Consider the following 20,644-nt stretch of genomic DNA (forward strand, 5'->3'; position numbering starts at 1 on the left):
TTTAAACTTTCCTGCCCTCGTGCCCAACCTATCAAATATTACTTCTGTAGGAAAATGTGTTATGCTCTTGACCTAATTCTTGCTGGCAGTTCCATAGTTCCTCTGGGTTTTAATTTCTGACTCTCCATCCTTCAAGATAATTTCAAAAGGAGCACTTTGTCATGGATTGGCAGGGATTGTCAAAAATGCAAGTGCCACTTGTGATTTAGCTGTTATTAAAACAAAGCTGTTATTGTTGTTTCCAATAAATGGCTGAGCTTTGCAAGCCATAGCAGAACATTGCTATCAATCTGTCATTGATTTTCTTTTTTTTTTAGCCTCTCTCTTTTGTCAAAGAAAAGGACTTCTCTTTCTTTTCAGAGAGGTTATAAAGACTGGTTGCATGTATAATCTGTAGGATGTAAACACTCATTTACTTGGCCTCTGTTTTCTGATGATAAAGATATATTGTTAGTGTAAGTCAAAACAGTAAGCATATGTTAATAATGATACTACTAAGCTGCCTCATCTTTACAACTCATTCCCCCCCCCCTTGATTTTTTTACTGCTATGTTTGCCCACTGTTACTCCTTCTTATTAAGATACGGTTTTTAATGTCCAGGGGGACACTAACACTTTCATACTTCCCTTTATTCTTTGAAACAGGGAGAACGAGTCATGACCCACAGCCTGTGGCAAGGTCACCAGTAGCAACAGCGAACAGGATAGCACAGATGAGAGCTAGAAGACGCCGGACCAGGGAGGAAACCATAGGGCGCCTGCTGGGGGAGATAAGAGCCGGAAGGGAGGCCATGGATACAACATTCCGGCTCTTCCTTGAACAGCAGCGATCATTTCAGAAAAGCCTCATCAGGGAGATGCGGCTGGCAAGGCAAGAACAACGTCGGGCCACTGAAGCTGAGCTTCGAGCTCGCCAAGAGGAGTGGCAGCAGCAGAGGACTCAGCAGGTTCTGGATGTGAACAGAACTGATGCTGAGATTGTTCGCTTCCGCCAGGAGCTCAGTCTACTTAGACATACTTTTATGGAGTTCCTTTCAGGAGCAAAACCTTTCCCCACAGCTTCCCAATTGAGGACACCCTCCTCTGTGCCTGCCCAGAGGGAGGGTCTTGACCCTTCGGGATCACACTGGGAAGGCTTTGTGCCTACAGCGTCCCCAGTGCAGGCACCTCTTCCAGCCTCGCATGCACTCAGGGTGCCTTCAAGGGGAAGGCGAGGGAGACCAAGGAAGCGTGGTGGTGCCCCCAAGAAGCAAGTCCACAGAGAATAATCGCAGTGTGGTTGAGCTTGTTCTTTTGGTGGTCTGCCTCTGGAAATGGTGCTATCCAACCTTCTGTTCTACCTCCTTTATTTCTGCACTACAATCAACCTTTTTGGTTTACCGCACTGTTTTTTAACTGACTTTTTAAAATGTACTTGAATACAATCAGTGTTATGTCTTGCATTACTGTTCATTTTAAGGTCTTTATGAAGTAATGGTCATTTTTACTGTATGATTGTAAAATGATTCTGTGATTTTTTTTCTTTTTCCCCCTTCAATAAATATTTTTTCTGAATGTTTCATTGTATACTATATAATACAAGGCAATACTACAAATGGATGTGATAGGTGGGCCGTACAAATATATAAGAAAGTTGATCCTAAATCTTCAATATTGTTGGGGAAAGTTGGATATCTCCCCTCAGTTAGATTTAGAACACGTTGCCATTCATCTGTTGCCCATTTTTTTGAAATAATGTAGAGTAGTATAGACATACTTCTGTTCTTGATCAAGGAGTTGCATAAAAAGGATCCAAACGCTGCAACCTTGTATGTAACTAAAAATGATAGGCTTGAACCCAAAATTCGTGGGCATGAGCAAAAGGTCCTCTGCAAGCATACTATTTTTTTTCTGTTCCCTCCTAGCACGTCAGCCCCATCCTTCCTGCCCCTGCCAAAAGAACCCTTAAGAAGAGTATATGATGCAAAGGGAGGGGATGTAATGAAACGGGTAGGGGAGCTGGTGACCATACCCTCTTCCAACATGTATGCAGAATTGCATTCTGCTCATAAACGGGGATCTTTGGAACCAAGCCATTGATGCAATAGAACCCCCAAATTAAGTTGATGCTAAACTTTTAGATTTTCTTCCTATTCACTCTTTTGAAATACAAAATATCAGAACTTATGTTGTATAAAGAATACACACTAGATGGGATTTAAAAAAACTTAATAGTTTGCACAGCTGTTGATTTGCATAGTTGTAAAAATATTGAAAGCATGGGTGTGGCCAGCCTTTAGGGCAGCCCTGGTCAAAACAGATTTTTAAAATTGTGATCCCCTAGAATCAGTCATTCAGAATGGTAAGGAAAACCTCCCTGTTGTCATCTCTGGAGCCCATTTTAGTAACATGTAGTACCTGTTCTTACTGAGGTTCCTTCTCAGCAGTTTTCACCTTCTAAGAGTATGAACTAAAAAACTGAACTACTTGTTCATAGTTTTACTTTAAACTTATGTTGTAATTTAAAAACAGGAGTCCCTTAATAACTGACCATCTAGACCATATATAGAGTTAAGGTGGTATAAGTATTTCACTTACTGAAGCATTTTCTCTCATATTTAGACATGCCTTGAGCATTTGACCTACCATGAACATCTTGTCAGTGCTTGCAAACGGCATTTTACTTTTATTCAGCAATACATGGCTGCAAGGAAAACACACATGACATCAAAAACCTATCCCTTTTGATTCCTTGCTTGGAAATCCGTCTCATAAAAATAAGCTTCACTCTGCAAGGATTCAGAAAAATCGGAATTACTACTGCACATGTGTAGGAGAGGCCAAGTATAACTTTAGCACATGTAGCCTGCTCCATGTTGCTGGATGCCGGTTGCCACTGTGGCCATCTGTCTTGCACTGCCACTGCCAAGCAATGGTGGGGATAACGAAATGCAGATGACACCAAGAACCTTATATATATATATATTTATTTTTAGCCATGGCGCACTGCAGGCTCCATTGATTATGACGACTGGAGATGTATTAGCTCATGTTTCCAGATTTTCCATTGTAACTTCCAATGTAACAGTTGTTCAGCAAAAACAGAGGAAACAAAGCTACAGGAAATGTTAACTACAATGCAAAAATTCCTACATCAGAAATGTAACATGTAAACATGTTTTCATGTATACCTGTAGACGTCGACTTTTGATAGGTTTGAAAGGGTTTGCTTCCATTTTGCAAGCTCATTTCATGGGGAGAGACAATTCTTTTTGTCAAATATTAATGTTAGAATATGGTTTAAAACGTGTATATGTGTGTGTTTATAAAAGCATGTTAAATTCAGAGTAGAGAGTTTGGTTGTGTTTGGGATTGACATCACTATTGCTAAGCTAGCATAAAAAAACAGCATTTAAATTTATTTATTTATTTATTTATTTGATTTATATACTGCCCTTCTAAAAATGGCTCATGGTGGTTTACATCAAGTTGGTATACATCAAAACACAAGCAGATAACACACACACACACACACACACACACACACACACACACACACACACTGCTCTCATACTCAGATTTTTGGATCTGTCCTTACACTTTGCTGATGAAAGTGGAAGTGGCCCATTCCTGATGGACCAGCCTCAAGAGGCATGTTGTCTCTCAATACCAGTTGCAGAGGAGCTACAGCAAGAGAGAGGGTGTGCCTCCACCTCTTGCCTGTGGGCTCCCCAGGCGCATCTGGCCGGCCACTGTGTGAAACAGGATGCTGGACTACATAGGCCTTACACCTGATCCAGTAGGGCTGTTCGTATGTTCTTAGACTTCATATTTTGTGTCCATAAACTTTGCTTGCATGCATTTGTATAGTATCTGGCCAGAACTCTTCTTTGGGTTCTTTTTCAGTAGGCTTCAATCACACTGCAAATAGCGACTTATCTTTCTTTTTTTATAGCTGCCAGCTGAAGATGAAATTTTATTACAAAAATTAAGAGAAGAATCTAGAGCAGTCTTCTTGCAGAGAAAAAGTAGAGAGCTGTTAGATAATGAAGAACTGCAGGTAAGAAAATATTGGAAATATCTTAATCTCAGATAAATTAAGCATATGATTATGTAAGAATATGCTGCTGAGCATATTATCATCCATTATATGATATTCCCTAATCAACTCTAAATCTCCTTTAAGAACTTGTGGTTTTTGCTGGACAAGCATCAGACGCCACCCACAATGGGGGATGAAGCAATGATCAACTATGAAAGCTTCCTGAAAGTTGGTGAGAAAGCTGGATCAAAATGCAAGTAAGGCTCCTTCTTCACTGTGCTTATACTAGCCTGCTTTTATATAGATTTTTAGGTTACCTGGACCAACAATCATATTGCAGGTTTTCAGGTCTTGGTTGTTGTTTCGGTGTGCCTGTTTACATTTCTAGACAGCTGCACTGTTCCTTCTAACAGGGATCCCCAGATGTTGTTGACTACGACTTCCAGAATCCCCAGCTGCAATGGCTTTTGCTTGGGGATTATGGGAATTGTAGTCAACAACATCTGGGAATCCCTCTTAGAGGGAACATTGGAAAGCTGTATTGCAGAGTTCTTGGAGTAATTCACAATTAAAGCTTTAGGATACCATGGGCAGCCAAGAAAACATACAAATGGACCATATAACAAATCAATCCAGAATTCTCACTCGAGGTACAAATGACCAGGCTCAAAATATCATACTTTGGACACATTATGCGAAGACCCAACTCCCTTGAGAAGCCCATAATACTGGGAAAAGTTGAAGGAAAGAGAAGACGACAACCAACAGCAAAGTTGATGGACTCAATTACGACAGCAATTAATGCACCACTGAGAGACCTTAAAGGCCAAGTTGAAGACAGATCATTCTGGAGAGAATCTATCTATGTGGTCGCTAAGAGTCGACACCAACTTAAAGTGCTGTGTTATAGTGATGAGCCAAATACATAGAAATGCTTCCTTCACATCCATACAGGGAGAGTGTTTACTTTTCCCTGTGCCCCTGAATCCTTTCAGAGGCACTGAGGTTTTCCTGAGTTTGTCTTAACTTCAGGGGTTCTCTGATGTGCTTGGCCAATTGATCTTTGCTAGTCAATATAACCCAACCATGAATTATTGCCAATTGGTGACTCATTGAGGCAGAATGTCAGAAGCTTGTTCCAAAGAAGAAAGGAGAAGGGATGGTAAGCCCCCTCTTCACACATACACTTTCTCCCTCAACTGTAATAGATCTCATTATCTGTAGACCAGGGCTGCACAACCATGGCTCTCCAGCTGTTGTTGGACTAGCATTCCCATCATCCCCACTGGGGATTCCCAGCCACAAGAGCCAATAGTGAGGGATACTGGGAGTGGTAATCAAAGAAAGCTGAAGGATGAAGTTGTGCAGCCCTGGATTGGTCCTGCTATAGACCAATCCACCTATGGAAATTGATGGCTGAAGTGGTGATTGCCGCTGACAAGTGGTCCCAGTGATAACCATCCATGGGCCATATCTGTCATGAGGACATTCAGTTGTTGACAAGTGCAACAGACAATTTAACACTGGGAAAATGTACCTTAAGAATTAGCTGCCCCTTTCTACACCTCTGATGGCAGAGTACAGGTAGTTTCAAATATTTACTTTATTGGCCATTAAGATGAAATTCTGAGGAATAAAAGCATTGCTGCAAAGCTCATGTGATTTGGGGGAAGGTACCATGATGGACAGTAAAATAAAGAATTTTGTGGAGATGTTAGACCTCTAGATGTGATTTTCACAATAAAATAGCAAAGTGGACTTATGTTTGGCAGAAGATGCATTTTGATAAGGAGAAAATTTAGAAATTTGTAATTTGTTATCAAAACGGAGGGGTGGCCTCAAGCAGGTAAGATCAGTTGATGGATTAAGTGGATTAACTGGGAATAATGTTGGTGAAGTTAAAGACTTAAATACTTGCTGAGGCCTATGACTTGTTGAGCTTATCAACATTTTTTTAGCCAGATAGATGCTATGACCCAAAATTTGGGTTAAATTTTGTCTTAACCCAAATTTCAGATTGGGTTTTCCAGACTCACCTGCAAGGCTCTTCATGGTGCAAATTGCACCAGTGTTAATTGGAAACAGAACATGAAATGGTTTGGGGTTTTTTTAATGTGGAATGGAAACCCATTCATGGGAAGCAGCTTGGCATCTGGTTCTGTTGCTTCACATGCATGGTGAAGGAAATTGCTAGCACTGTTTGGGAAGTTGCTTTCATAAGGAACTGCTTTCCTGCAGTTGTGTTTCTAGTTGCTACCACAGTAATATAATTCCAGATGTGAATCAGGTCTTAATTTTATCTTTTGGAGAGAGCTTGCTAAACAAAGTTACTCTGTAGCTCCAAGTTCACAGATACTGGAATTGTGGAATGCCAAGATTGACATTCAACCAGAATATGCCTCTGAAATACTGTTTATGGCCTTAGTGATGATTAACATTTAGCTCAAACAGGGAATTGTATTGGATTGTTTCTGCTAGATTTTTTTTTTAGCAGCCATCTATTGAATATAAGTTGAATTAATGTGATTTCCTTTAAGAGTGTTAGTTTTGTTTTAGCCAGGAAGTCAAAGGAAGTGGCAATAGGTACTTCCTCTTCCCTGTTGGGTCTCCCAGGGTTTCATAGTATTCCACCAAAAAAAATCCAAGAAAACCCACTTTTCTCTTGCCACAAAATAATTATCAGAAGAATGTTTAAATTAATTAGAATTATTAGATGAATAATTAATATAATTAGATGGGGTCATCAGTATTGTTGCTTTTGTTTCACAGGCAGTTCTTCACAGCTAAAGTCTTTGCTAAATTACTTCACAATGATTCGTATGGAAGGATATCTATCATGCAGTTCTTCAATTACGTGATGAGAAAAGGTAGGTTTCTTCTTACTTACGATAATGTGATGTATTGACAGTAACCTAGAGGTCTAGAATTTGCAGGGGGCTAGAGGGTCTATGAATTTGCATAACTGAATTGTGGAACATGGAAACTGAGAATGAGAATCTCGGATTACATTTTTCCCCTAAAAGTTCATACTTTTCACCACCGTATATTAAGGGAAAATATGAAAATCTAAGAAGGCAATTCCTTTTAGAAACTTAGAAGTCAAAGAGATATGTAGATGGCATTCCCTTCAGTACCAGTAATTCTCTTCTGTGTAACATTCAGAAAAAAGGGCAGGAAATACAAAATACTAGCCGACCCCGCACAGAGCATCTGTGCGCTCTTTGGGGCCGGCGGTTACCTCTCCCCCCCCCTCCACCTTCTGCCCCAGTCTCCACTTCCAGGCCCAGCCGCCTCTCCTCCCCACCGCCACTTCTGGTCTCCCCCCTCCTCCAGGCCTTGCCTCTGCGGTTGGGCCCGCTGCTGCTTCTGGCATCTGCAGCTAGGCATGCTGTTGCCGCGGCAACCAATCCTCCAGGGTGCACCTCAGCCAATCAGGCCCGTCCACTGCCCAGCCAATCAGCTGAGTGCTGGGACGCACATTCCAAGGCACACCCAGGAGAATTATGTATATAGAAGATTCTGTCCAAATGGTGTAAGAAAATAGGATGCTTTTTAGCCACAACTGTGCAGAGCTCTCTCTGCATGCTGCCACAGTGAAGAATGCATGTGCCAGGTCAGGCGCAGGGGGCCTCTTGCACAGTGCTTTTGGACTGAGTGGTTTGTTTTCTCCATCTCCTCATGAAGGAAGTGGTGCCAGGCAGGCCAAAAGATTCTACAAAAGAGTCTCCGTGTAGTTTGGTTCAAAATCTCTTCACTCTGAAGGCAACCCATTGCAAAGTGACAGCATGCCTGCTTCTGTGCCACTCCCCCGTCCTCATTTTTTTAAGTTCACACAGAAAAGGGAAGGGGCTGGACAATTATGCAGGATGCTATCTGTACTCATAAGCTGCCAGTTTACTATCCCTGACCTTGCATGGCATTACTTTAACATACAATGTTCAGAGCTTAAATTCCAATTGTGTTAGACATAGGTGACTCCTGAAAGGAGCATCATAAGCACCAGTGACTTCCATAAATTTTGCAGAGCACTCGGCAACAACATATCGTTATGGGGCTGTCTTGTTCTGAGTCACGCTTTTTAAATGTGGTCTGTCTAATACTGATGGTACTATCGTACTACTGTTTGATGACAAAAGATGCTTAATAATAATCAAAATATATCCTTTTGTTCAAAAGCCTCTACAACCTTCCCCCCTCTTATCTCTCCACTCTTCTGTCCCCATACATCTTTGCCTGTGACCTTTGCCGGTCCAGCTCCATCATTCTTGGCTATCTGAAATTGTGCTGATCCCTCAAATGGCACTGCCCTGTCTCCCTTGGTGTTCTCCTTATGATTAGAGTTGCCGCCTGAAACACCTGTGTTAAGCCTTCTTTTACCTCTTGATTTCCCTTTTAAAAAATGCACCTTTTCTATGAAATCTTTGGCCCAACCCCCTAGTTCCCATAGTCTGTTGTAATGATGCCTAAATGCAAATAAAATAATGGCATATTCTTCACTTGTTTATCTCTGTCTCCATTTCCCTCCCCTACCTGTTTATTCTCCCTTGCATTGATGTTTAGATGTGAACCTCTTCAGGCATGGACTATTTTTTTCATTCTTTGTAAAGTGCTGTGTAAATGAATAATATGGATTCCTCGGATTCTTTTTTAGAAAGCCCCTCCCTAAGGAGTATTCTCATCATTTTATACTCTCTGTTCCTTCCTTCATGTACTGCACTCTTTTCTCTCTCCACTATTAGAATATAAATTAGCATAAGTAAAGGTAAAGTTGTGCTGTCGAGTCAGTGTCGACTCCTGGCAATCACGTAGTTCTGTCTTAAATAAGCTGTCTTCTGATTGGTTAGGAAATCATATTTACAAAATTGGTGTACTGTGGGGTGTTTGTTTGTTTGTTTTGCTTTAGATCCATAGAATTTGACATTATAGATTTTTATAATTGGTTTTTCAATAAATTACATGTAACAGGCTTATTTCCAGCATATGGAAAGAGACAAATATATTTGTACTATTCTTTTACCACTTTGAAAGTGTTGTCACACCTTATTTTGTTTTGCCAAAAGCTTCATTTACCTCAAATCAGATTCCATCATATATTTCTGAATACTTATTTCACAGTATGGCTGTACCAGACAAGAATCGGCCTCAGTTTGTATGATGTGGCTGGACAAGGTTACCTCAGAGAATCAGTAAGTGATGCATATAATGTGTTTATCTGGAACAACTGAAATGACCCAAGCATATGCTTTCTGCTGTTTTGAACTGCATTCATTTGAGAGAGAGCGTGACATGGATATAGTTGATAACTGAGTGCTTATGTTAATGTTGACATTAGCCTGGAAAGTTATAGGTAAGCAAGATTTTATCATTGTTAGGTTATTTTAAAGAGAAGGTAATGTAGTAGTACAAGTTCAATATGACAGTATTCACATATTTCTGTTTTACAACATTCCTAAATTGAACATGCATGAATTCATGTCTCCCTCCCTTCACATGGATTCAGGAAATATGATAGTGGGAAACAGAACCATGCCTACTGGAAAAGTGCTCTGACATCCATGTGTTGGACATTAGTGTGAAGTGGGGTGTGTGTGTGTGTGTGTGTGTGTGTGTGTGTGTGTGTGTTCATATAGCTCTTCCATGCATTCAGGCCATGGTCCCATTTCCCTCTTCACGTGTTCCCTGGATGTGGGTTGGTGGGAAGTGAGTGAATAGCATTATTGAGTCAAACCATTACCCCATCTAGCTACTATCTACTCTAACTGGCAGCAGCTCCCCAGGGTCTGAACACCTGCTATCTAGCCCTCTAACAGGTGATGCCAGGAATGTATTTATTACTAGCACAGTGTACCCAGCGTTGTTCAGGGTTTTGTGGCCTACCCGCTATACATCCATCCATCTGTCTGTGCGGGGTGGTTGTTGGGGTCCCCAGGTATCCTGTGTTACTCACAGGGTCCTAGTAAGTCACCTTGCCAAGTTTGATCCTGATAGCTCAAAGGAAACAGACTGTGTAGATTTTTCTGTGTAAACCGCTTTGAGCACTTTTGTTGAAAAGCAGTGTATAAGTAGTAGTAGTAGACCTTCTACATGCAAAGGATGTATTCTCCCACTAAGCTATACTACTGCTATGACAACAAATATTTATATACCATTTTTCAACAAAATTTCTCAACATAGAAAAATCAGTAAATGATGCTCTAACCCTTTTGCAAGTTGTTATATTCTCTGGGAATAAATATCTGATGTTCAGTTCCAGAGAATCCTGATTCAAGGTTTATCTTAATCTCTCTTTACAAAGCAGGATAACATGTTCGACAAAGCTTTGATTGGTAACTTATGTATATCTTCTGTTGTGCTTGAGAGATAAAGCCTCTCAACAAATAGCACGTGCATCAGGGAAGAAGAGATGGTGTGACATGTAGGGTGTGTAGTGTCATTTGGAGTGGACACCATCTCTTCCTCCTTGCACCATGGACAAGGGGAAAGTATCATCCATTCCAGCCTATTGAGTAGCATCCACAGTTGTCTTTAGTCTGGAACAGGCCTGCTCAACTTTGGCCCCTTAGCTGTTTTTGGACTACAACTCCCATAATCCCCAGCCACAGTGGCCAGTAGCTAGGGATTATGGGAGTTTTAGGCCAACATCTGCAGGAGGGCCAAAGCTGAGCAGCCCTGGTCTGGTACAAGAGCCCTTGTCCCATCCACAAGGATGGAAGTGGTTAAAGTGCTCTGTGAAGTCTGTAAACTAGCAGAACCACCCAAATGTGTGTTGTGCAAGGAGTACTCAATTTGTGCACATGCTGTATAGTACAAAAAAAATGACTAAAATAGATATAATTAGATTAGAAGAAACCAACTTCTAGTTGGACATTTTGCCTTACACCTTCATTATATCTTGCATTTTTAAAAAAGGTTGTATGAGCACATCCAGCTCACAAGGTGACAATTAAGAATGCTGTGATAGCAGAATTCCAGGATAGGTGATAAGAAGAAAATGATTGGCAGATGTTGCAGATGACACACACATACACTTGTGCTGGTGGTTGTGCTACCCTGTTTACCTGAATCCAAGATGCAGTTTCCCCTAGTTCTTTCCTGTTAAATATGGGGGGAGGAGGTGGCCATCGAATTCAGAGGCCTCTTTATTTTGGGTAAATACAGGAATAATCTGTAATTAACCTCTAACCTCTATCACCATGCCGTAACAAACAAACACCTCAGTTCATTTAAAAAATTTAGTCAAGCCGCCTTCCCCAGAGCCAGGGCCATCCCACCGCCGCCTCCCTCAGGGCCAAGCCAGGCCGTCCCGCCGCTGTCCACCCACCTCCACCACCGGTGCTTCCCGCCTCCTCTGTTCGCTTCTTCAGCCATCCACCTCCTCGCTGCCGTCATTATTGCTCGCTGCTGGAACTCTTGCAAGCTCTCCTGAGAGTTCCACCTGTACCCTGTACTGTAGACTCCAAAAGTCTAGACTCCAAAGTACAGTAGACTCCAAAAGACTCCAAAATCCGGAACACTGCTGGTCCCAAGCAGTCCGTATAAGGGGTACTCACCCTGAATAGTCTGTCATATTTTCTTGTTTAAAATTTTCAGGATTTAGAAAACTATATTCTGGAACTCATCCCCACTTTGCCGCAGTTGGATGGTTTAGAAAAATCCTTTTACTCATTCTATGTCTGCACTGCAGTAAGGAAATTCTTCTTCTTTTTAGATCCTCTCAGAACAGGTAAGTGCATGTTGCTTTTTGGGGACAGTGGGGAGAAAATAGTTTCACTTATACTATGTAATAAGCAAGGCATTATTTGTTGTTTTATCTGAAGTGCTGATATCCAGGGCTTTGTCACTTCATTGGTTTTTTAAAAAGAGACACTTCTGTTCTCCTTTATCTAGTTTTGATTAACCATTAAAATCTAGGGATGTTCACCAAAATGCTTCGGTGCCATCCCAAGGGTGGCGAGGGGTTCCCTTAAGAGGAACTGGGCAGATCCTACCTGCCCATCCTCCAAGCACCTGCGACCCCACGCTGCCCCACCGCAGCGCTGTTCAACCGGAAATACCTCTGTGCAAGCAGCAGCTTGTGCCACTTTCCCCTTTAAAATGCTACAGTGACGGGCGACGTCATTTACGTGCCAACGCCGTGTGAGAGATGCCGAGGAAACATCTCGTCGCTGCGGCACAGCCTTTTAAAGGGGAAAGCAACTTACAAGCTGCTGCTTGCATGGAGGTATTTCCAGTTGAACAGTACTGCTGTGGGGCGGTGCAGGACGACGGGGGCCTTTTAAGGCAGGGGTGGGGAACCTTGGCCCTCCAGCTGTTTTTGAACTACAACTCCCACCATTCCCAGCTACAGTGAGCTGAAGCATTTTGGTGCCTCTCCGAAGAGATGCTGAAACAATTTGGACTCATCCCTACTAAAATCTTTGCACGCATTTGAGCCTCTTGAAATAAGTTGAGTTAAATAGTCTTTGATGCAGCCCAAGGTTATTCCAGCCATTTATTTAAATATATATGTATAGTTTAATGTTTTTCCTTCTTCCAGGAAAGATAAAAATACAGGATATTTTAGCCTGCAGCTTCCTAGATGACCTACTAGAGGTAGCCATTTTGGTTTATACTTTGGTTTTTGTATTCCCTGTTGCATTTGTTGAGCTCTAACTCAATATTTCCATACTCATCCAGCTACGAGATGAAGAACTTTCTAAAGAAAGTCAAGAAACCAATTGGTTTTCTGCTCCTTCTGCCTTGAGAGTTTATGGTATGTTCCCATGATCTGAGCACAAATATGTATTGTATTGTATTTATTTTATTTTATTTATTTATTTAAAATATTTCTATACCGCCCAAAACTTGCGTCTCTGGACAGTTTACAATTAAAATCATTTAAAACATCAAATCAATTAACAATTAAAAGCATTGAAAACATTGAAAACCCAATATTAAAAATATTAAAACTATAAATCTAATTAAAAGCCTGGGTGAATAAATGTGTCTTCGGTGCCTTTTTAAAAGTTGCCAGAGATGGGGAGACTCTTATTTCAATAGGGAGTGCATTCCAAAGTCCAGGGGCAGCAACGGAGAAGGCCCGTTCCCAAGCAGCCACCAAATGAGTTGGCGGCAACCACAGATGAACCTTTTCAGATGATCTTAACAGGCGGTAGGACTCATGACGAAGAAAAACGTTCTCTGAAATACCCAGGGCCTAAGCTGTTTAGGGCTTTATAGGTAATAACCAGCACCTCGCATTTTGCATGGAAACATATCGGCAGCCAGTGTAGTTCTTTCAACACAGAAGTGATATGGTCTCTCCTAGATGACCCGAAGACCAACCTGGCTGCTGCATTCTGAACCAACTGTAGTTTCCGGACGACATACAAAGGCAGCCCCACATAGAGTACATTGCAGTAATCCAGCCTAGAGGATACCACCGTTGTGGTATGTCCCACCGTTTTGAGGTTGTTCATCTCAAAAAACGGATGCAGCTGGAGTATCAGCCAAAGCCAATAAAAAGCACCTCTGGCCACCACCTCACCCTGGGACACCAGGGAGAGGTTCGGATCCAGAAGCACCCCCAGACTAAGTACCTGTTCCTTCTGGGGGAGCGTGACCCCATCCAGAATCAGCAGATCAAAATCGTCTCCCAAGTTCCGACCCCACACCATAAGTACCTCCATCTTATCTGGATTCAGCCTCAGTTTGTTATCCCTCATCCAGCCCATTACTGCCTCCAGGCAGGCGTTTAGGGAGGTTATGCCTTCTCCTGATGAAGTTGACATGGAAAAATAGATTTGGGTGTCATCAGCATATTGATAACACCCTGCACCAAATCTCCTGATGATCTCTCCCAGCGGTTTCATGTAGATGTTAAACAACATCGGAGACAATATGGAGACCTGAGGGACATAGGAAAGTTCAGATTTGGAAGAACAACAGTCTCCAAGAGACACCATCTGGAATCTGCCTGTGAGGTAGGAGCGGAACCACTGCAAAGCAGTGCCTCCCACCCCCATTCTCCTCAGACATTCCAGAAGGATACTATAGTCCATAGTATTGAAAGCCACCAAGAGATCCAACAGAGTCACACTCCCTCTGTCAATTCCCAATTGGAGATCATCCATCAGGCCAACCAAGGCAGTCTCCATCCCATAGCCTGCCCGAATGCCAGTTTGAAATGCCAGTTTGAAATGGGTCTAGATTATCAGTTTCCTCCAAGACCTCCTGGAGTTGAGGAGGCCACCATTTTCTTAATCACATTGCCCAGCCATGGAAAGTTGGAGATAGGTCTGTAATTGCTTAATTTGAAGGATCCAAGGCAGGCTTCTTCAGAAGCGGTCTAATGATTGCCTCCTTAAGACATGGAGGCATCCTGCCCTTCCTCATAGAAGCATTTATAATATCTACCAGGCCCTCTACAAGAGCCTCCCTGCTAGATAGTATAAGCCATGTCGGGCAAGGATCAAGAGGACAGATGGTAGGCCGCACCATTCCAAGCAACTTGTCCACATCCTCAAGAGTCACGAACTGAAACTGATCCAGGATCATCACATAAGAGGAGCTCCTGGACACCTCAGCATCAGACTCTGTAACAATTGTAGAGTTTGAATCTAAGTTGGCCCGAATATGAGAGATTTTGTCCGCAAAAAACTCATTAAAAACAGCAAGTAATTGTTGGTTCCAAATACCAATTCAAGGGGGTACTTGGTATTGTAGAACTGCATTCTCACAAAGCATCATTCCCTGGGGTTTGGTGGGTTGTTTATCGCCATTACAATTTGTATGACACGAAGAGTAGTCATCAGTTCAAAATTATAAGAGGTTTCAGCACTGTAGCTTATAAGGGACACAGCCCTGCTGATATCCCATGTGACCTTACCTTATTTGATTGATTGATTGATTTCTATACCGCCCTTCCAAAAATGGCTGAGGGCGGTTTACATTAAAACAAAACTAAAATCAATTAACTATTGAAATAAAAAATGGTAAAAACAACATAAAACCATTATTAAAACAGTTTTTAAAACCCTGAAAAACCAGGCCAAACCTTTATGGTTTAAAAAGAGTTTAAAAACCCTGGAAAGCTCGACCAAACAAATAGGTCTTAAGGGCTCTCCTGAAGGCCAATAATGAACTCAGATTACAGATTTCTGCTGGGAGTGCATTCCACAGCCCAGGAGCAGCTACAAAGAAGGCCCGCCTCTGAGTTGCCACCAGATGAACCGGTGGATCTGGATCGTGATCTGTTGTATTCATAACAAATAGGTTCTGCACCTGCGCAGGGACCTCGCAGGTAGATTAGTTAGCTCCTCGAGACACCCACTCTGCCTCACATGTGCTCCGTGCTTCCGCTGAAGTCAGCAGTTGGGGGTGCCATTTCCTCAGTTTCTGTTTGACCGCCAATGTGTTAATACCTCATTGCTGGCTCCTCAAATTGACTGTAATTAGAGAGAGAATTATTTTCTTTTCAAGGATTTGACCTCAGAACTTCTTGACCATTCTTTAGCTTTACGGATTTCTAACAAAAGCATAAAAACAGATGTGTAAAAAAGTGAAGTGGGGGAGGAGAAAGAGAGAGACATGAACACGCGGGTTATTTGCACCGCCCAATCCCATAGATCAAGAATTACAGGTGAGCAAACTGTTTTAACTGAAGACGGATGTCTTCAGATGACCTTAACGTGCAGTGGGGATCGTGCAGAAGAAGGCACTCTCTAAGATAACTCGGATGTAAGCCGTTCAGGGCTTTAAAGGTAATAACCAGCAGTTTGTATTTTGTCCGGAAACATATCAGCAGCCAGTGCAACGGTTTCAAAACAGGCATAATATGGTCTCTCTGGGTTGCCCCAGAGACCAATCTGGCTGCCACATTTTGAACTAACTAAAGTTTCCGAACAACATACAAAGGCAGTCTCACGTAGAGCTCATTGCAATAGTCAAGCCTGGAGGTTACCAGCTGATGCACCACTGTTTTGAGGTCGTCCTCTTCAAAGAATGGTCACAGCTGTCGAATCAGCCAAAGCTGATAGAAAGCACTCCTGACCATAGCTTCCACCTGATAAACTAGGCCTGGGTCCAGTACTCCCAAGCTGCGTACCTGCTCCTTCCGGGGGAGTGTAACCCCATCTAGTGCAGGAAGGTCTAACTCATCTCTCAAATTCTGAGCCCCTACAATGAGCACCTCCATCTTGCTTGTATTCAGTTTTATTTTATCTGATACCATGGGTCCCTATTTAAATGGAAAACCTGTTGCTCTGTAAAAGGGGTTTAGATTGCCTTCCACAGTGTGTGTTTGGTGTAAGACAACCATGTTTGTATACATTATAGGCTTGTCTGAGTATCCTTGGTATCCTTTATTGGCTGTTCTTTGCAAACAAGCACTTAGTATAGATTTCTTTTTTCTAGGATCAGAGATAGGCAACATAAGGCATGTGGCCACCATGTGCTGCCACCATGTGGTAACTTGTTTATGAACCAGATATTTTAGGACAGCTATTGTCAAACTGTTTCTCACAAACCAGCTGAAGGCAATTGCTTATGCACATCACCCAAAATCATTTATTTTCATAAGTGTAGGGCAGTACATGCTGTTTAAACTACTTTAAGAACAGCCCTGCAGGATCAGGCACAAGGACCATCTAGTCCAGCATCCTGTTTCACACAGTGGCTCTGGGGAGCCCACAAACAATGCCCTCTCTTGTGCTGTTGCTCCCCTGCAACTGGTATTGAGAGGCATCGTGCCTTTGAGGCTGGAGATAGCCTACAGCTACCAGACTAGTAGCCACTGATAGACCTGTCCACCATGAATCTGTCTAAGCCCCTTTTAAAGCCATCCAAGCTGGTGACCATTACCACATCCCTTGGCAAAGAATTCCACAGATTAATTATGCACTGTGTAAAAAAGTACTTCCTCTTGTTGGTCCTGAATTCCCCGACCTTCAGTTTCATGGGGTGACCCCTGGTTCTAGTCTTGTGAGAGAGGGAGAAAAATTTCTCTGTCCACCCTTTCCACTCCATGCGTAACTTTATACACCTCAATCATGTCTCCTCTTAGTTGCCTCTTTTCCAAAGTAAAGAGCCCCAGGTGCTCTAGCCTAGCCTCATAAGGAAGGTGCTCTGGGTCCCACTCCCTGATCATTTTGGTTGCCCTCTTCTGCACCTTTCCCAGTTCTGCAATATCCTTCTTAAGATACTGTGACCAAAGCTGTACGTAGTATTCCAGATGTAGCCGCTCCATAAATTTATATAAGGGCATTATAATATTCGCATTTTTATTTTCAGTCCCCTTCCTAATTATTCCTAGCATTGAATTAGCCTTTTCCACAGCTGCCCCACACTGAGACGACACTTTTAATGAACTGTCCACCATGACCCCAAGCTCACTCTCCAGCTCTGATCCCATCAGCGTATATGTGAAGTTGGTGGTTTTTGCTCCAGTGTGCATCACTTTACACTTGCTTACATTGAACCACATTTGCCATTTTGTCGCCCACTCCCCTGGTTTGGAGATATCTTTTTGGCGCTCCTCACAATCCATTGTGGATTTCACTACCCTAAGTAGTTGAGTGTCATCTGCAAATCTGGCCACTTCAACTTCTAGATCATTTATGAACAAGTTAAAGAGAACTGGTCCCAGTACCAACCTCTGGGGGACCCCACTTCCTACCTACCTCCATTCTTAAAATTTAACTGGTATATAATGTACAGATTTTTTAAATAAAAAGTATTAAGCACCATATAAAAGATAAACAGGCTGAGTTTTACTTGTCTAATGTGATGGTTGTAAATAATGTTAATTAATAAGGGACTCAGTGTCTAATATCCTGTGGCTGGTACTGGGCCAAGGCCTATAATTTGAAAGCCATTCTTCCAGGATAGAACATTAGGCCTTACATTACCTAATCCTATGCTGCCTAAATGTCTGGTGCTTGAGTAATCCACTTGGTGAATCTATTACCACCACCTTTTCACCAATATTTTACCTTCCACATCAACTTTTGTTTTCAATCCCCAATTTCACATCCTCCCAAATCTTCAATTGGTATTCCTATTTAGGTAAACATTGGGTTGTATCCTACATTGTTCCTCCGCTTGCATTGAGGGAGGTGATTTCTGATTCCTCCTTCCTGCTGCAGCTGCAGCTTCCTGTGCTGATACCACCCTGCTTCAGTAAGTCTCTCAACCCTCGGGAGCCAATTTCTGGGAAGCTCAGGAGACTGCCTTGGGAAAGGAGGACTGGCAAAAGTTGGACCTTCCATTGCAGAAGAGCAACTTGAAGTACAACCTATTATGGTCACTCTTCAGACAGTTTGCCTTCTTACTTTATACCCCATAAAATTTATGCCCAAACAGTCTGGAAATATGAGTTAAAGAATTATAATTCCATAGTTTTTCTGTAGAGTCCATGTTTAAGGCATACCCGTATGTAAGGCTTTAAATCTGCCTTCTCCTGATATTGGAGTATCCTGTCTTCCTATATCCAAAGCCATAGAGAATATATACAGTCTAGAAAACAAAATCTACTCTTAAGCTTGCTACTTGAGAGCTTTTGTAGTATAGCAGCTGAGTGTGGACCTGTGAGCCAAGATATCTCGGATACAAATTTCACTTCAGCTTTGATCTCAAGGTGTGGTGTGGCCCAGGCTGTTGGTGATGGTGGAGGACTTAAATATTAATTTGGGGAGAGGCTCAAGAGTTCATAGTGGCCACGATGACTGTGGACTTATCTCATTTGGTCTGTGGACCAACACATGATGCTGGTCACACGCTCGATTTGGTCTTCTGCTCTCAAAAGAGTGGTGTACTACAATGACAAGGAGCAGTACTACAGTGACATTTGTAAAGACCTTGAGGATGAAATAGACATGGAAAAACAAGGAAAGTTTTCCAAAAGATCTCTGAACTCAGAAGAAGGTTCCAACCTTGAATTGGTATGTTAAGGGATGCCAAAGGACAGATAGTAACTGATTCAGAGAAGATCAAGCAGGAATGGAAGGGGTATACTGAAAAGCTGTACAGCAGGGATGTCAACATCCAAGAAAATCTAGAAGATATTCCCTACTTGCAAGAACCTCTAGTGTGGGAAGCTGGAGTTAGATCAGCACTCCAGTCATTACTAAATCGGAAAGCTACAGGAATTGATGGAATAGCTACAGAAATATGGCAGGAAACAGAAGAAGAATCAGCCAAGGCTCTAACCAAACTATGCCAGCAAATTTGGAGAACGACACAGTGGCCAACAAATTGGAAGAGGTCAGTCTACATACTCATACCAAAGAAAGTAGACTTAACAGATTGTGCCAACCATCGCACAATATCCTTACTTTCACATGCTAGCAAAATAATGCTCAGGATCATCCAATGCAGATTTAGAGCGCTACGTGGAAAGGGAAATGCCGGAGGTTCAAGCTGGTTTCAGAAAAGGCCGGGGAACAAGAGACATCATTGCTGATGCATGCTGTATAATTGAGAAAGCCAAAAAATACCAGAAAGAAGACAATATGTGCTTTATTGACTACAGAAAAGCCTTCAATTGCATTGACCATGTCAAGTTGTGGAATATTCTTAGGAAAATGGGCATCCCAGAACATCTCATTGTTCTCATGAGAAACCTATACATGGGACAGGAAGCCACAGTCCAGACGAAACATGGTGAAACAGACTGGTTCCAGATCTACAAAGGAGTAAGACAAAGCTGTATACTTTCTCCCTCTTTATTCAATTTATATGCTGAACATATACTGAGAGAAGCTGGATTGGAAGAAGATGAGCGTGGTTTTAAAGTTAGAGGAAGAAACATCAATAACCTGGGTTATGCTGATGACACCACTATGATAGCTGAGAATGTGGATGATCTACAAGCTCTAGTAATGAAAGTCAAAGGAGCACAGTGAAAAAATGGGACTACGACTAAATGTCAAGAAGACTAAAATAACGACAACAAGTACAACAACCAGTCTCAGAATTGATAATGAAGACACTGAAGTGGTGGATAGCTTCTGCCTTTTAGGATCGACCATCAACAGTAAAGGATCCAGTAGTCAAAAAATATGTTGCAGACTAGCACGTGGTAGGGTTGCAATGAAGGCCTTGGAAAGGATATTTAGATGCCATGACGTGTCTACACCTACAAAGATTAGAATCGTTCGGTTTTTCCCATGACATTCTATGGATGCGAAATGTGGACTTTGAAGAAGCAAGATAGGAAAAGCATTGACACTTTTGAACTTTGGTGATGGAGAAGACTTTTGAGGATATCATGGACAGCCAGGAAAACAAACAAATGGATCATAGAACAAATCAATCCAGAATTATCACTCGAGGCCCAAATGACCAGGCTCAAACTCTCATACTTCGGATAGATTATGCGAAGATCCAGCTCCCTTGAGAAGTCTATAATGCTGGGGAAAATTAAAGGATAGAGAAGAAGAAGACGACCAGCAGCAAGGTGGATGGATTCGATTTTGACAGCAATGAATGCACCACTGAGAGACCTTAAAGGCCAAGTTGAAGACAGATCATCCTGGAGAGAATCTATCTATGTGATCACTAAGAGTCGAAACCGACTTGACAGCACTTTATCATCGTCAATCATGAGGGTGGTGTTCCGCTGTCATCTCCCCATTGTCATGGACA

The 20,644-nt window shown here is 42.2% G+C and overlaps 1 protein-coding gene across 11 annotated transcripts in view; it reads left to right on the plus strand.

Annotated features, from left to right (window-relative positions):
* The window catches only part of PPP2R3C (protein phosphatase 2 regulatory subunit B''gamma), a 45,578-nt gene that overhangs the window by 13,117 nt on the left and 11,817 nt on the right, over positions 1–20,644 (plus strand). For 8 of the 11 annotated variants that reach the window (XM_053254636.1, XM_053254678.1, XM_053254700.1 and 5 more), the window contains one exon: positions 646–1,554. In XM_053254636.1, coding sequence (XP_053110611.1) covers positions 646–1,268 — 623 coding nt within the window. In that variant the 3' untranslated portion in view covers positions 1,269–1,554. Of the gene's footprint in view, positions 1–645; positions 1,555–3,934; positions 4,040–4,165; positions 4,279–6,790; positions 6,889–9,136; positions 9,208–11,611; positions 11,745–12,557; positions 12,614–12,697; positions 12,774–20,644 lie in introns of those variants that run through there. The other 3 variants (XM_053254718.1, XM_053254709.1, XM_053254667.1) reach the window with 1 other exon arrangement.

This window comes from Hemicordylus capensis, chromosome 1, assembly GCF_027244095.1.
Source record: "Hemicordylus capensis ecotype Gifberg chromosome 1, rHemCap1.1.pri, whole genome shotgun sequence".
NCBI lineage: Eukaryota > Metazoa > Chordata > Lepidosauria > Squamata > Cordylidae > Hemicordylus > Hemicordylus capensis.